We start from the raw sequence: 15,466 nt of genomic DNA, 5'->3' as shown, positions 1-15,466 counted from the left end.
AAGGTCCCCTGGATTTCAGACATCTGGCTTAAGAAAACACTGTGAAAAAGACATTTCTCTTGCTTTACATCTCCCAATTTCTTACTAATGTACCTACTCATAGGACTGTCGTGAGCACTGAGTTAACACTGGTAAAGCAGTTAAGACGGTATCACATACTAAGTGCTAAATTTTGTTAAATAAATATAAAATCATAAAAATAAATATTTTAAAGTATAAATTTTGTTATCTAAATATGAAAAAGTTCTTAACACACCAAATATGATTGATGGAGATCTAGGAGATAGAAGTCAGGTGTGAATGGAGTTGAAAAAATCTGAACCAGAGTTTAAGGGAATTGGAGGACTTTGGGGAAGTCACATCCTCTACAGAATAGCAGAAGTTCTCGAAGATTCAACCTGCTGATTCCTTATCTCCATGCTCCACTCCTGCTGCTCCCTCCATTAGGAAGGCCCTTCTCCCCTGACACAAATCTACCCATCTTTTAGGGCCAACTCAAGGCCACCTACCCTACAAAGCCTTTTCTGATTTCCCTCCAACCAAACCAGATAAATATTCTCTCCTACCTCTAAACCCGAGAAGACTTTCATTATTGCTTCCTTCTTTCAGCTTCTACTTTGCTTCCCTATAGATTTCAAATATGATTTGTCTCCATACTTGATGGTAAGCTCTTTGTAGATAGGGTCCCTGTCTGGTTCATCTTCCTCTCAATGTTTAATAAAGCTCAAGAGGTAGAGAGCAATGGAAGGAAACTGGAAGACTGTTGAAAAGGAGCATGTGGGAAAGAAGCAGGAATTTGAAGGGAAACCCCAGATAGAAAAGTTATCATTTAGCAGCCCAGGGCAAAGCAAAGCTCAAGAAATGGTTACGAGACACAAGAGGGCTGTGTGTATGCTTGGTCACTCACTCATATCCGACTCTTTGCAGCCCCATGGACAGAGGAGCCTCATGGGCTACAGTCCATGGGATTTTCCAGACAAGAGTACTGGAGTGGGTTGCCATTTCCTTCTCCAGGGGATCTTCCCAACCCAGGGATTGAACCCACGGCTCCTGTGTCTTCTGCATTGCAGGCAGATTCTTTTACCCGCTGAGCCATCGGGGCTAGATGGCCGATTGGCCAGGGCTGCCCCATGGCAAGAGAGGCTGGGATGATACTTGGAGGCGGCAAAGCCTGAACCTACCATTTCACCCGGGAAAAGTGGCACAGAGGTCTGGGGAGCCCACCGCCTGCTTTGGCAGGCCCACCAGAGAACTGACCCCTAGACTGGGCATAGATAGTAACATTCACCAAGATGAGGTAAGGCATTGGGAAGAAGCCCTGGAGAGAAGGGAGAGGCGGAAGAGAGACAGAGGGGCCAGGTTCCACTCACCTTCCTGAGGCCTGTGAGTGTATAGGCATGGCCGTCCACCAACCCATTCTCCAGCACCCGCTCCTTCTGCAGAGATAGAGAACTCCTGTCAGTACTCCTGTCAGAACTCCTGTTGGCTGTGGGATACAGCCAACCTGGAAGTCAGAGGGACCTGCTGGCTGGAGCAAGGGTTTATGGGAAGGGTTGGGAGAGACCTATGTGGTCTCTCCCTACAGTTTTCAAAGCTCTTCAGCACCCACAGTCTCATTTGAGCCTTTGAAGAAGTCAGGGTGCCATTCTTCAGTGATTGGCACCCTGCTTTCCAGAGGGCAGCTCAACTCAGAGCTGCTAAGTCATGTGAGGCGACACGATGGTCATTAGTGGAGGCAGGGCTAAACTGAGGACTTCCTACTACAGTTTCCGGGTTCTTGTTTGTTATGAAATCAGACAGTGATAGCTAGCAGAGCCGGTAAACTGCCTTGCATGTAGTTGACACTCAAGAAATGTTAGCTCCCTTCTCTGCACACCATCTGTATTCTATGGGGTTCTTGCCTGCCCCGGGGGCTCAGCTCTGCTCGTTTAGTTTGAACATCAGGACTCTGGGTGAGGGAGTTGGGGGAGTCCGGGGCATACACTGAGGCAAGAGCAGCAGCTGGTGGGCGAAGGGAAGGGGAGTGGGGAGGACGCTGTCCTGCCAGGGCACAGCCCAGTCTCACCCCACAGTGGGTCTGGCAGCCAATCAGGGTTCTGCTGTACATGGCTCGGGTTAGGACATCCCAGAGGCTGTCAGGGGCTTCTGACAGCTTGATGGTCATTGTCACCCCTCCAGTGAAGTCCACAAGGGCTTCAGACACCTGTCCACGCTGCAAGTCTTCATAGGAGCCAGAGAGCCTGCCCAGGAAAGGAACAGATGTGAGAGAAGAAAGAGTGTTTCTACTGTACACAGGACAGTCCAAACAAGTCTAAAGAACCCCCTGCTTGGTTATTCCCAGGGCATGTGTCTGCTATCCCTTCCTCCCATCCCAGGGGTAAAAAAGAAATATATACTCAGTTTCTATTCCTACTGCACAAGTCCATCCATCAGGGAAAGGTAAGACTCCAGAAAGGTTGTTCCAGTGGGGTGACCCTTACATAAGAGACCCTGGATGTGTCACTTCTGTATTTGCTGAGCTAGGCCTCAGTATCTCACTTGATAAACTTCCCCTGCCTCCTCTTGCCCTCCTTCAATGTTGATGAGAGAGAGACAGAGACAGAGGAGGAGGGAAGGGCCAGGAAGGAAAGGGGAAAGGTTTGTGCGGTTGTCTTACTTAGCATAGGCCTTTTCCAGAAGAGCTCCCCAGAACAAGTTCTTGTAGGTAGAAGAGACAAAGACCAGCTGGCCAGCTTCATTCACAGGTAGTCGGTCATCTACCACAATCGGAACCCACTTTCCAAAGTGCCAGAACTGGAAGGACAGAAGGCCATGGAGGATGGTTAGCCCAGGGAGCAGAGATATGACTCTTCCAGAACCTTCTTTCCTATGGCCTCCCCCAGGCTGGGGCACCCAGAGGACACTCACCCAGAACTGGAAGATGCCAGCATACTTCTTCGTGAAACTCTGATTTAGGGGAACAACGCGACTCAGAATGTCCTGGTGCAAACTCAGAGCTTGCAAAGCCGCCAAGAACCAGCAGTCACCTAAGCCAGAGAGCACATGGAATCCACATGAATCTGCTGGACATACATGCGAAGACCGCAAGTGTCTCCGTGGATGTGCTGTACAGGCCTGCACAAGCTACCGGTGTCCACGTGCATCTAGAGGACTAACTGCAGGCAAGAAATGCCTGGTCCCAGTTCCTATCCTCTCTGGACTTGTGGGCTAATTTAAGAGAAGGGAATTCTGTATCAGAGAGAAAGATGGTGAGTGAGCAGAGCAAGGGGTAGGGAACATTGTCTGGAAATCAGACTTGACACCAAGAACTGAACCATATTCCCAGACTAGTTTTTAGTTTCCCATATGCCCCAACATCAGGAACTGGGACCCAAACCCAACCAAACCTTTCTAAATCCTGCTTCTGTAACTGATTTATGCACTTCTGAGAAAAGTTCAACCCTTCTGGACTCCATTTCTCTGTCTGTGAAATGGGTATGACTACACATGTGCTTTCCCTCATGGCCAAGGGTTTTTCCTCTTCCTCTAAAAAGGAAGTTGGGTTGAAGATAGGTCTGCTCGGCTCCTAAAGCATCTAGTGACTGGTGTGCCAAGAAGGACTCATTACAGGAACTATGGTAGAGTGAGTCCATTTTCCCAAGATGAAACCCAGACCTGGAGACTGGTTAGGGAGGAGGATCGTTAGGCAAGGTGTGGGGTTCCCATGCATCCTCAGAGAACCGACGGGTTGTGATCATTCTCCCAGAAAATGACAGCATGTCAAGATGGAGCTCAGGGTGGCCATTTCCTCTCTTGGGATCTCTCAAACCCCCTCCTCCCCACCCCACTCTGCCTTGGCTGGGCTGGGCTGGCAGGTACCAGGTGTGTCTCGGGGCTGTGCAGACTTACCTACCAATCCCTGGCACAGATCCAGCCGTTTGGCCTTGGCAGAGTAGAAAAGGGGGTTGCTGTGCAGCTCCTGCAGGAACAGACAGAAATATCCTTCTGATGGAGAACAAAGAAGCCCCTGGAGCTACAGTGACCATAGTTTCCCATGTCCCCGAACTAGACTTCTGGGCACACAGATACAGAACATGTGTGAAATCAGGGCTATTTCAGGATTCTCCCCACTGTATTTCTCATTCCTTCTTGCTGCTTGTGTTAAGTCAGAGTGCTAGAGAACCCGGGGTAGATAGTGAGAAGTAGCACTTGTCCCTAGAAGGCCTTTTCTTGGAGTACCTGTGACAAATGGAAGCATCTGTTTTCTGGGGTGTTCTCATTTTTCCTAGAGATCTTCTCATTCCCATTATTCTCCTTGCTACTCTTCCTTCCCACCCCCAACCCCCAGTCTAACCTGTCTCTTTGGCTTCCATGCTGAGATGGAGGCAGGGGTGGGGTCAAGGGGAGAGTGGGGGATGGTCTCTGCTCCACGGCACACCCTAAATCCCTCTGTCTTTTCCTGGGCACCCTTCCACAAGGTCTCCCAGCAAACGGGAGACCTGGGCACCACATCACAAAGTCAGGTACATAACAGACTCGCTACCTCAGCAATTCCCTAGATTCTCTAGGAGAAGGAGAGTTTTTGCTATCATCTAGTGTAGGAGGTTTACTGGGGAATTTACACACAGAGGGACTTGGTAAGTCTGGGGTTGTAGGCTTTGATGGGGTTGGCTGATAGGGGACAGAAAAGGGGAGGATTTGGAGCCCAGAGTAACTTCGTTCCTTTCACCAGCCATCTTCAACTTGTTAACCAATTTTGGGGGAGCTGGTTGCCTTTCAACACATTAAGAAGTTGCCTTTTAAAGGAACTGTTGATGCATTTCACAAAGAGAAGACTTTTGTAAAGTGATTAGTAGCTTCTTCACCTAGGTGTTTCATCAGCCAGATTTGGGGAGGGGAGTATTAAACTTCCTCTCTGACAGATGGTATTGGTCAGTCAGATGGACCCAAGCAGTACATTGAGATATATTTCTGGTACACTTCTGGTAAAGTACACGACTGTTCCGTGTACTTCAGGGCAGGGGGTAAGGGAGTGCTTAGACCCCTTTCAGGATCACCCTGGATTTTCTCTGGAAAATGGGAATGTGGGGACTTCTCTGGAGCCCTTCACATGGGGATCAACGACACTGAGTAAGCCCTGAGCCCTGGGAAGACGGTCTGGGCGCACACTGCGCACGTGGGGTCCCGAGGCCCCTTACCGGAGGCCGCCTCCACTGCAGGCGGCTCGGCAGCTTCCGCAGCAGGGGCCCGCTGCCGATGGAGCTCAGGGCGGCCGGGAAGCTCTTGTCCTCAAAGAGACAGCCGTCCCTCAGGCACCTTTCCTTCAGGGCCTCGTAGTCCTGTCTGGGGAGCTGCGAAAAGTCGCCCATTGAGTCCTTACGCCCCAGCTTCCAGTATCTGCAGACAGGAAAACACATGGCCATGGCCGGGACCACACAGACCCCAGGGCCCTCTGGACGGTCTCCGCACCTGAAACAGAGAACAGAGGGTGCCCAGTGTCCTCACATTCTGTTGAGGTTTTGCCAGGCCTCCTGGGAGGAAGAGGAAGGTGGAGGGAATGTGCTGGTGGTGCAGGTGAGTTGGGGGTGGGGGTGGGGGGAGTGCAGGCTATGAGAACAGGACTGAAGCGCCTGGTTTATCCTCATCCCAGGTAGTGGGGGACCTGGAGCACTGCTTGTTTAAGTGTGGGGGCTCCTGGCGGGAGGTCCAGGCTCCCACAGGGAGTCCTGTCGGAAAGGAGGGTCTCCCCAGTCTCAGGGCTGAGTCCTGGGCCCCTGACTGTGCCAGCGTCACAGGGATACTCCCGCTTAGTGGGGACACGGGGAGGAGAGGAACAGGAGTGAAAGCTCTGTTCATGGACTTGGGGTCCATGTGCTACACCTGGAGGCGGCAGTGGCTGCCCCTTCTCTGCCCCTCCAGGGAGTCAGAGCGCTCTCACTCAGCCCTCTGCCTGCTCCCGTGTCCTCCTCCATCTTCCCTGAAAAACCATGTCTCTTGCTTTCCTCTCTTGATACTCTCTTCAAAACTACTTCCTTGAAGATATTTTTGGCAATGTGAAAAAAAAGGTCACACATGTGTAGTGGCAAAGGCCAAGAGTTGCCTGAACCTAGCCTTTCGCTCTTTTTTCTTATTGGTAGAATTCCAGTTTGGCTGTCCAGCTGCAAAACTTGATTTCCCTGGGCTTCTTGACGGATAAGATGGCCACCAGAGCACCTGGTTCACAAGGTGGCAGTGAGTGTCTATTAGGTGGAGCTTTCGGAAAAGCTGTAACTTCACTGATAAAAAAAGATAGTCTCGGGACTTCCCTGGTGGTCCAGTGGTTAAGAGTCTGCCTTCCAATACAGGGTTTGATTCCTGGTCTTGGAACTAGGATCCCATATGCTACAATTGAGCTCACGCACTACAGCTGCTGAGCCCAGGCTCTCTGGAGCCCATGGGTAATGAGGAGCCCATGCACCACAATGAAAGATTCCACATGCTGCAACTAAGACCCAATGCAGCCAAAAATAAACAATTATTTTTTAAAGCCTCAATGGGCACTATTTTTTATTTCCTCCCGCTCCCTTTCCTGGAAAGTGGATGTGATGCCTAGAGATGCAGCAGCTGTCTTGAAATCATTAGGGAACAGCTGCACGCTAGAAGCGGTCTGGATCTCAGTGACTGTTTTGAACAAAGCACCAGCTTTGGGTGGTTTTCCTGTAGATGTCTTCTTACATGAGAAGGATAAAACGTTGGCTTACTTAAGCCATGGTAGTATCCAGACTCTGTAAGGTTCTTTATGTCAGCCACTGTCCAAATGCCTGCTTCATGCATTTGGTTGAATGCTATGCTTCAACCATAGCATTCTCAACTAGTACTCGATTGCATATTAAATTTTACATGTATTTTTTAGGGGGTCAGTGGGTCCCTCCTTTGAAGCTAATCCATGAGTTTCATATTAAAAGCTCTGCAAGCCATAGGCCCTACCAATCTAAATATTCTAGCATATCCTTGGATCTCCTGCATCTATTTTTGTGCAGTTGTGATTGGTTAAGTGAGTGATTTCATGGCCTCTATTATTTGCATTCTTATCCACTTAGAAAAAGAAAATGTCAAAACCAGAATATTGTGCCTTGAAAAACATGTTGTCTAGTGTTTCCCAAAATTACTTTAGCAGTGGGGTTCTTTCTTCATATGAAAGAAACCCCACAGAAACTCAAGGGTGGAGACTTGAAGTTGCAGCTTCGACCCCAGTACATATTTGCAAAGTTTCTCATTGTATGGTTTGAAAATCACCAGCCTTTTCTAGTCTGCCTCATTTTTCAGGTGTTAAAACTGAAATCTGTTCACCCATTTACTCATCAAAAATTTTGTTGGAAACTTGTCATCTGCCAGTCTTGAGCCAGGCACCATTCTCCAGAGATGGTCCCCATCTTCATGGCTCTGACAGTCTGCTGCTGCTGCTGCTAAGTCGCTTCAGTCGTGTCCGACTCTGTGCAACCCCATAGATGGCAGCCTACCAGGCTCCCTCGTCCCTGGGATTCTCCAGGCAAGAACACTGGAGTGGGTTGCCATTTCCTTCTCCAATGCATTAAAGTGAAAAGTGAAAAGTGACAGTGAAGTTGCTCAGTCGTGTCTGACTCTTAGTGACCCCATGGACTGCAGCCTACCAGGCTCCTCCACCCATGGGATTTTCCAGGCAAGAGTACTGGAGTGGGGTGCCATTGACTTCTCAGTCTAGTGGGGGGTTAAATGACCTTTCCAGTTGCAAGAGGAAATTGAATCAAAGCCCAACCCAGAACTCAGGACCCAGGACTCTGATTCCCATTACAGTGCTCAGCCCTCGATACCAGAAACTCACATTTGTGTGAAGTATAGCCCTTGGGACAGAATATATTTGTACTAAAAGCCACATACACACAGTCAAATGAAGTTTGAGCATTCCCCCACAGCTATAGAAGCGACCCGAGGGCCCTCTTCATTTGTCAAGATCTTACCCATCCTCCAAAATCCAACTTGATCCCTCCTCCAGGAAGCCTTCTCTGAATGTCTAACCATCACTGAGCTTCCCTCATCCTGACTACCTTCTGACCCCCTACTGTAGAGGAATCCCTACTGCCCTCTACTTGGTGCTTCTCAAATTATCATTCATGAAAGACCTGTATTCTTTTATTTCCAATTTGTCACAGAAATCTAATCAAAATAAATAGAAACAGAAAGTTTTAAAGAATAATACAAAATGCAAGCCCTCCTTTTAAAAAGAAAATTCAGATTCAACAGAAATAATGTTTTTTTGGTCAATTGCTATGAAAGTTTCTAAACACTGACCTTTGTTTTACACTTAGCTCGTCATGCGTTGATAGTGACCTGTTTGCAGAATGGCCTTGTCCTTAGACCCCACTGTGGGCTCTGCACTGAGTGATTCATGCACTGAAATCTCTCCTGCCTGATACCAGTCTTTTATCCCCCGAGGGGTTAAAGCTGGTGCAATTCTGTTAGCCTCACACCCTCACCTCCCTCTGAGGTTAGGACACTCTGATTCCTGAAAATTCTTATTTGTCACAGTTTCTGGCACACCTCCTGGGGGAAGACTCAATCCTCTCCTGAACCTGGGTTAGAGGGATCCAAAAGCAGTTAGTCTGGTCTTGTGTTTCCCCGCGCTTTTTCCTTCCTGGTATGGACTATCAGGCAAAGCTTCCTCCAGCCCACTTCCTTCCCAACAAGTTTCTTCCACCATTTACATTTGTAAACATCAGGCACCTAAAAGCAAGTTCTTACTTTTTTGTCCTTCACGGACGAACAGCCATTCTTCACTGATTGTGACATGACAAATGGTAGTGGGTCCCTTGGCTTTAGAACCCAGCCCAGGGTCATGATCTCCTCACCAAGTGCTGACTCACACTCAGTTTCCTCTCTGGGCCTGAAAACATTGCATCTCAACACAAGCCTCCGTGTCTTGCAGGGCTCAGAGAACAACATGCCCTTCACAAGATAACCCTGCTCTAAATTTCAGGATAAGGCAATATATATATATATATATATATATATATATATATATATATATCTTTAAAGAAGTATTCCTAAGTCACCTTCAGGAGAGTCTAGACCCACATGCGGCTTGTTGGAAATTCTTGTGTGTCTTCCATGTATAGCAAGCTGTTCAAGAAATTGGCTTATTCCCAGATTGCCATAGCTCTCCACAAAGGGATAAATGGGTCTCAGTCATATTTGGAAATGCACTTCGACCATTGTGAGTGAGCAGTGTTGGAGCAGACCAGTAAAACAAGATCATGAAAATGAACAGAGGCTTGCTAACCAGGGCACAGGTATTAGCCAGCAAAGCCTAAAGACATGCTGTCTGGCCTGAGCGCTTCCTTGGCTCCCCAGAGAGAGTTGAACCTCTCTGTCACATTCTTCAGGTCAGGATCCATTTGAACTCAGCAAATCAATAGTCAGAACATCAATCCTCACCTTGCCTTATTGGCTATACCTGCCTTCTCTGTAGATGTTGGGGGTAAAAGAGAGCTTTATGATGGGGAGGAGGATCCCTGGTGCCCATGATCCCAAAGAGGCCTTACAACAGTAACTGGAGCAGCAGTACCAGGTGAGACTCTGGTCTCTTCCATGCCTCGGGTCCCTGCCCTGATGTTCATTCAGATGTTTACTGAGGACCTACTGTGTGCAGGCACAGCACCAGGTCACATACATACATGTGGTTGTTGACCCACCAGTAAGGGTAGAGTCAGGGCTCTGAAAAGGAAATGAAATAAGTACATCCCTGCTCACAGGTACTATGGACCTGTAGAATCCTCCTACGGGATGACTGATTGCCGGAGAGCTCTGGCATCTCACCACAGCCCACTGAGTTATCTGAGTAAAACTGGAATAGAAACCTAAGCTCCTTGCACAATGGCTCTGTCTACATGATAAAAAGCATCGGATTGAAAAAATGATCAATTCCATTCTCTTGACAGTTGGAACAAAAGAACAAGACTAAGAATCAGCCCTGGCTGATTTATCTTGGGCAAAGCTATCTTTCTTTTGTGTAACAGTCATTGTACAGTGTTCATGGTGTGCCAGATTTGGAATTAGAAAACCCAGAGGTGGCTGGCTTTGCTACCTCTTACCGTGTGGCCATGGGCAGACACTTTACCATCTCCCAGCTGTCTGGCTTACTTGTAAAATGGAGATGACATATCCTGTGCCCACTCTCAGGACTCAAAGAGACAACGATGTAAAGTGACTTGAAAAAACTCTAAAGCAGGGGATGGCATTCTGTGATCCATGGGTCAAATGTGGCCCACCATTGGCTTTTGTAAACAAAGTTTTATTGAAACACAGCCATGCTTACCCATTTATGTATTCATGGCTGCTTTTGTAACATACAACAGCACAGTTGAATAGTTGGAACAGAGATCATATGACCAGCAAGTAAAAGGTCTAGCCCTTTGCCTCGTAGCTCAGTCGGTAAATAATCTACCTGCAATGCAGGAGACCCGGGTTTGATTCCTGGGTCAGGAAGATCCCCTGGAGAAGGAAATGACAACCCACTCCAGTATTCTTGCCTGGAGAATTCCATGGACAGAGGAGCCTGCCAGGCTACAGTCCATGGGGTCACAAGAGTCAGACACGACTTAGTGACTAAACCACCACAGCCTTTTACAGGGAAGTCTGCTTTAAAGCACTATCTAACCCAGATGGATTGTTGCTACATGGCGCTAGGAACAGGGATAAGCTCCAAGGAGGAATTCACAGAATAAAATGTGGTTAATTGAATTCATCACTGAGAAATTATCTTAATGCAACAGAATTTTATCTCTAATTGATTCATTGTTGGTTTTTTTTTTAACAGACTCTTAACATTTTGAGTTACATTTGTGCCTCAAAAAGACTTAAAGATATGGCCATTTCTCTCTGCTAAAGTCTGGTCTCTAATACATTTTTTACAGGTGATGACATCAGGCATTCCTGAGCAGATTTCAGGTGGCTTTGTGGCTTTGTGGGTACTGATGACGAATAGGAAAACCCATATCTCTATGAACAGATCATGACCGGTTCATGAAAGGGGAAATGATTTTACAAAATTAATGGTTGGAAAGGATCTTGAAAGTTTTTACCATTTAGACACCTGTCTGCATTTAGATTGCATTTTTAACAGAAAATCCCAAGACTTTGTCTTTCAGGAAACAATAAAGAACACAGTCCAACTATGAACTATTTTGAAGGCAAGAATAAGATTTGTTTCCTGGATTTGCAGAGCCCAGTCATGAATAAAGAAATGGTTGATATGTGTTTCCTGACCAGCTGACTGACTGAATGAATCGATGTTTCATTTGTAAAATGTAAGGAATCATAAAACCTGCCCTCCCCACCCCTCCTAGTATGAAGCTGAAGGAGAAAAGGACGGAAAAACTTTTTGTGAGATATCAACCATGTGACTGCTCTTCTGTTTTTCTGATCACATCCCTGGGACTGGTTTAGGCTGAGACTTGGTTTCAGTGGCCTCCCTAACAACACCTCTTCTCATCCAGGTTGGCTGTAGGGGGTGGTATGCGGGATCTAAAGCAAAATGCCCTGAGGCATAAAGTAAAATCAAGGGCAGCTTCAAAAAGCAAAGGAGTCTCCATAGCAACCAGGCACCTGGAGAGGATTCTGGGTTTGGGGTTGGTGGGGAGAAAAGGCCGGAAGCTCCCTGCCTTCACTGGTAATGCTGGGGTGATTACATGCCTATGTGAAGATGTAAGAACTTGGCTGATGGAGTTCCCTGCCCACTCTCAGCTGCCTCATCTTCCATCTGACTCCGTGAGACACTACACTGCCACAGATCTTTGTAGAAGTGTAGACACCCCCAGAACGGGAGTGTACACCCTAAGTTGCCATGTAACTTCCCATGGGCTTAAGAACCTTCACTTGGCCCCTGCAGAAGGCAGACCCTGATATTAGTAACTCTTTGCAGCTGAACTGAACATCAGGCTAGAAGAAACTTGGTGTCCTGAGCAGCAGTTCCAACGGCTCTAGCTGCCCAGACTCACTAGGGTGAGCCCTGGGGCATCTTTTTCACAAATCTTTTTTTCACTTCCTTACAGGCTCTTAGACTGGAACCTCAGTGGGGTCACACTCTTGCCCTCTCGCCTGCTTCTGCTCTTAGAGTTCCCACCCCAGGAAACAGCAGCAGCCTGGTCTTAGAGCCATTCCCTACTCTGATTTCTCCACCATCTCCCACACTTTTGAAGAACCAACCTTTTTGATCTTTCTCCCTCTGGACATTTCAAAACACATCTCAATAGGAAGGAGTTTTAAAACAGATGTAAATGAGTTCCTTTTTATTTTCAGAAGTATTTGCATCTGAAGAGACTCACAGGCTTTGAACTGCATTATTTGATTAAATAAAAATAGATTTCCTTCCCCTCCTCCATACAGAGGGTGGCCTCAAACCCACATGGTCAGGCTCTCGGGGTTTGGACCTCTTTCTGGGTAAACAACCCACAGCACACACCCTCTGCTCTATCCCAACACACCTTTCAGTCGCACACAAACACAAGATGTGTCTTGCCCTCTTTGGTTCAAATTGCATCCATTCTTCAAAGCTCAGCTCATTTCCCCTCATCCACAAAAGCCTTCTCTGGCCCTCTGGCACATTTTTGCTTCTCCTCACAGCTGAGTTAACTGACAGATGCACAGATTTTTTTACACCTCAGGAAAGGTATTCTCAGGACCTCTGAGCTCGTGTGACTGTATGAGAAGAAGACTGTTGTAAAAGGAGCAGCCATGAAAGAACAACCCTGAATCTGTTATGACCTGGGAGGGGAGATGATGCTGGGTAACAGCACTTCCTGCCCCAAAAAACCTTGGTCCTGGACTCGAGAAATGGATGGCCTCCCATCTCAGGCTATGATGAGCATTACTCCAGAAAACCGAGCTATGCAGTTAGACACCCAGGCAACACTTTGGAAAAAGGAAGCCAATCAAAAACATCTTTGGGGGGGACTCCCCTGGCTGTCCAGTGGCTAAAAATCTGCACTGCCATTGCAGGGGACACGGGTTTAATCCCTGGTTAGGGAACTAAGATCCCACATGCTGCATGGTATAGCCAAAAATAAACAAATAAAAATAATTTTAAAATAACAATCCTTTGGGAAAAAAATCTTTTTGGGAAAACTATCTGGCAGTCAGTACTAAAAGTAAACATGTATACATCCTCTGACACAGCAATCCCTGGGTATTACCTAATAGAAACACTTGGACTTGTATACCACGAAACATGTACAAGGAAATTCATAACAGCATTATTCAAAATAGTCCTGAACTGAGAACTCCCCACAAGGCCATGAACCTGGATAAATAATACTGCGGAACATTCACACAATAGAATGGTACAGAGCATGAGAGTGAACAGCCATGAACTACACCCAACCCTACAGATGAAAGTTACAAACTCAGTACAGAGCGAAAACATCCAGACACGGAAACTCTATGATTCCATTTACATAACTTCCCAAAAAAGGCAAAACCAGTCTATGTATTGGAAATCAACTTAGGGGTTACCCTCGAGGTGGAGAGATTTGTCCCCAAAACAGTTGTGCAGCTAATAGTTATATCAATTCTGTTCCTTCCTACTGATTGTTGCGATGGTCAGTAGAGAGATTTACAGTGGAAATTAAAAAGCAATAGATTCAACTTGTTAACCAAGTCTTTATATTAGACTCCTCTCCATGGGCCCTCAATGGGTGCAGGATGAATCAGAATTTCCTCTCTCAACTACATCACAGGCCCAGAGAGAGGGCTGTCTTCTCTTCCCGGTGATGCTCACTCTGAGTAATGGTCAGTACCCAGCCCACCCAAGAATCCTCTCTCTCCAAAGTTAGAGATACCCTCCCACCCTGCCAGGTCCAGGAGATCACCCCAGACTGAGACACTTAGGTCCACTTCACTAGCTCAAAGTTAGAATCACAGTTCTAGGCCTGAGCTCCTATAGATTGGATCTGGCATGTCTGGAACAAAAATGTTTAACCAGTATTCAGTCTGTGTCTCGCAGTATCTCCCTCTGCCTTCACGGGACAGACTTACACGCTGAGCTGAGAGCTAACCACCTCCCTCCACAGCCACCACCAGCCTCCAATGCCTAGAAGCCAGCAAAATGCATCAGCATTGTGATTTCTAGATTTCTCGTCTAAGCCAAGGCCACCCTTTAGCACCACACTGACACCTATCACGTGAGGGACCATTTCACTCTCGCAGAAGGTGAGCATCATCAGTGTTTCTTCACATCTGATTTCACAGAGGATATCAAGCCAACCTCGCTTCCTATTAGCACTCAGAGAGCAGCCTGCCTCCCAGAACATCGGACCCCACAAGGCCCCAAGCCCCTTCCAGCCCCCTCCTCAAATCGAGCAGGCTCAGAAGATCCCTGGAAGGGCCTCAGCCCTGGGAAATGACAGCAATTCGCAGCACTGCTAACTCTACCAAATCACCATGGATGGAAATCAGCTGCAGGGATCCCAGGAATCACCCAGGTCCAAAGACCCCCTGATCTGAATGAGGAGACGGAGCCCAAAGGGCTTAAGTCTACTGTTCTTGGTTACACGGGTGAGCAGACGCAAAGCTGAGAACACAATTCAGATCTCCAGATGCCAGGGCTCTGCCTATATAGACACTCTGACCTGCAAAGTTCATATCAGGAAAAGCCACTACCTCTCCTTTTCTGAATCCAGACCTCACAGAGGACCTGAGGGGCTCTAGGCTAAAGTGGACCCACCCTTGAAGCCACAGAAATTTACCTGCACAGGAGATCTTGTTTCTTAAAGCAACTGGACAGGCTCTAATCCCAATGCAGATAGAACCCAGCTGCCAGAGATAGCTCCTTATATAACCGGTCCTTTCTAGGCACAGGTGTTGGGCTGAGTCTGAGTTCCCACCTCCCGGAGCCTTGGCTCCTCCCCACCCTGCTCCTTCCCCCTCCTCCCCAACTTCTCTGAAAGGGCGGGGAATGCCCCAGGCCTTGTGATGTTATCATACAAATTCAATCATTTTCTTGAGCTAACGTAGGAACAGAACGTGTTCCAGTAAGGCCTTGAGAAGGGTTAGTCATCTTCTCACTGCTGTGACGATATGGCTTAGAGCATTATTTCATTGCAGGAAATAACACAATTCTTATTTTCTTTTTCGGTCTTCAGAGTTTGATGCCGCAACCAGGGATATTTCCCGCTGAGGAGGAACTTTGTGACTCCTTTTTGCTATTGAAAGAGCCCCCTTCCCTTCCCTTCCCAAATCTACTCCCAAGTCCCACTAGTCCGCCAATTTGTTTCTTCATGGTTTTGATTACTCAAAGCTAGAAACAGTGACCCCTACTGACTGTTTCCTTCCATTTCATAGGGGCTATTCCTCCAAACAATTCCTGTCACTCATGTGGCTGCTCCTTTATGAAGACATCTCCTGGGTTCCCACCATGACTTGCACAGATTTTCATCATAGTGTTTAAGTCAGTTCTAGCTCGTCTGACTCCATGCTT

The 15,466-nt window shown here is 47.4% G+C and overlaps 1 protein-coding gene across 1 annotated transcript in view; it reads right to left on the bottom strand.

The window, feature by feature from the left end:
- The window catches only part of CAPN14 (calpain 14), a 37,749-nt gene extending 22,913 nt beyond the window's left edge, over nucleotides 1-14,836 (bottom strand). The window contains exons 1-7 of the mRNA XM_070798929.1: nucleotides 14,736-14,836; nucleotides 5,178-5,448; nucleotides 3,889-3,958; nucleotides 2,908-3,026; nucleotides 2,657-2,793; nucleotides 2,066-2,240; nucleotides 1,371-1,436 (exon numbers count right to left, since the gene is read on the bottom strand). Of these exons, the coding sequence (XP_070655030.1) occupies nucleotides 1,371-1,436; nucleotides 2,066-2,240; nucleotides 2,657-2,793; nucleotides 2,908-3,026; nucleotides 3,889-3,958; nucleotides 5,178-5,402 (792 nt within the window). The 5' untranslated portion in view covers nucleotides 5,403-5,448; nucleotides 14,736-14,836. The remainder of the gene's footprint in view (nucleotides 1-1,370; nucleotides 1,437-2,065; nucleotides 2,241-2,656; nucleotides 2,794-2,907; nucleotides 3,027-3,888; nucleotides 3,959-5,177; nucleotides 5,449-14,735) is intronic.
- Between the last annotated feature and the right edge of the window lie 630 nt (nucleotides 14,837-15,466).

Source organism: Bos indicus, chromosome 11 (genome assembly GCF_029378745.1).
Source record: "Bos indicus isolate NIAB-ARS_2022 breed Sahiwal x Tharparkar chromosome 11, NIAB-ARS_B.indTharparkar_mat_pri_1.0, whole genome shotgun sequence".
Taxonomy (NCBI): domain Eukaryota; kingdom Metazoa; phylum Chordata; class Mammalia; order Artiodactyla; family Bovidae; genus Bos; species Bos indicus.
Note: the sequence above shows the minus strand (reverse complement) of the source record. Positions and strands in the feature narration are given on the sequence as shown.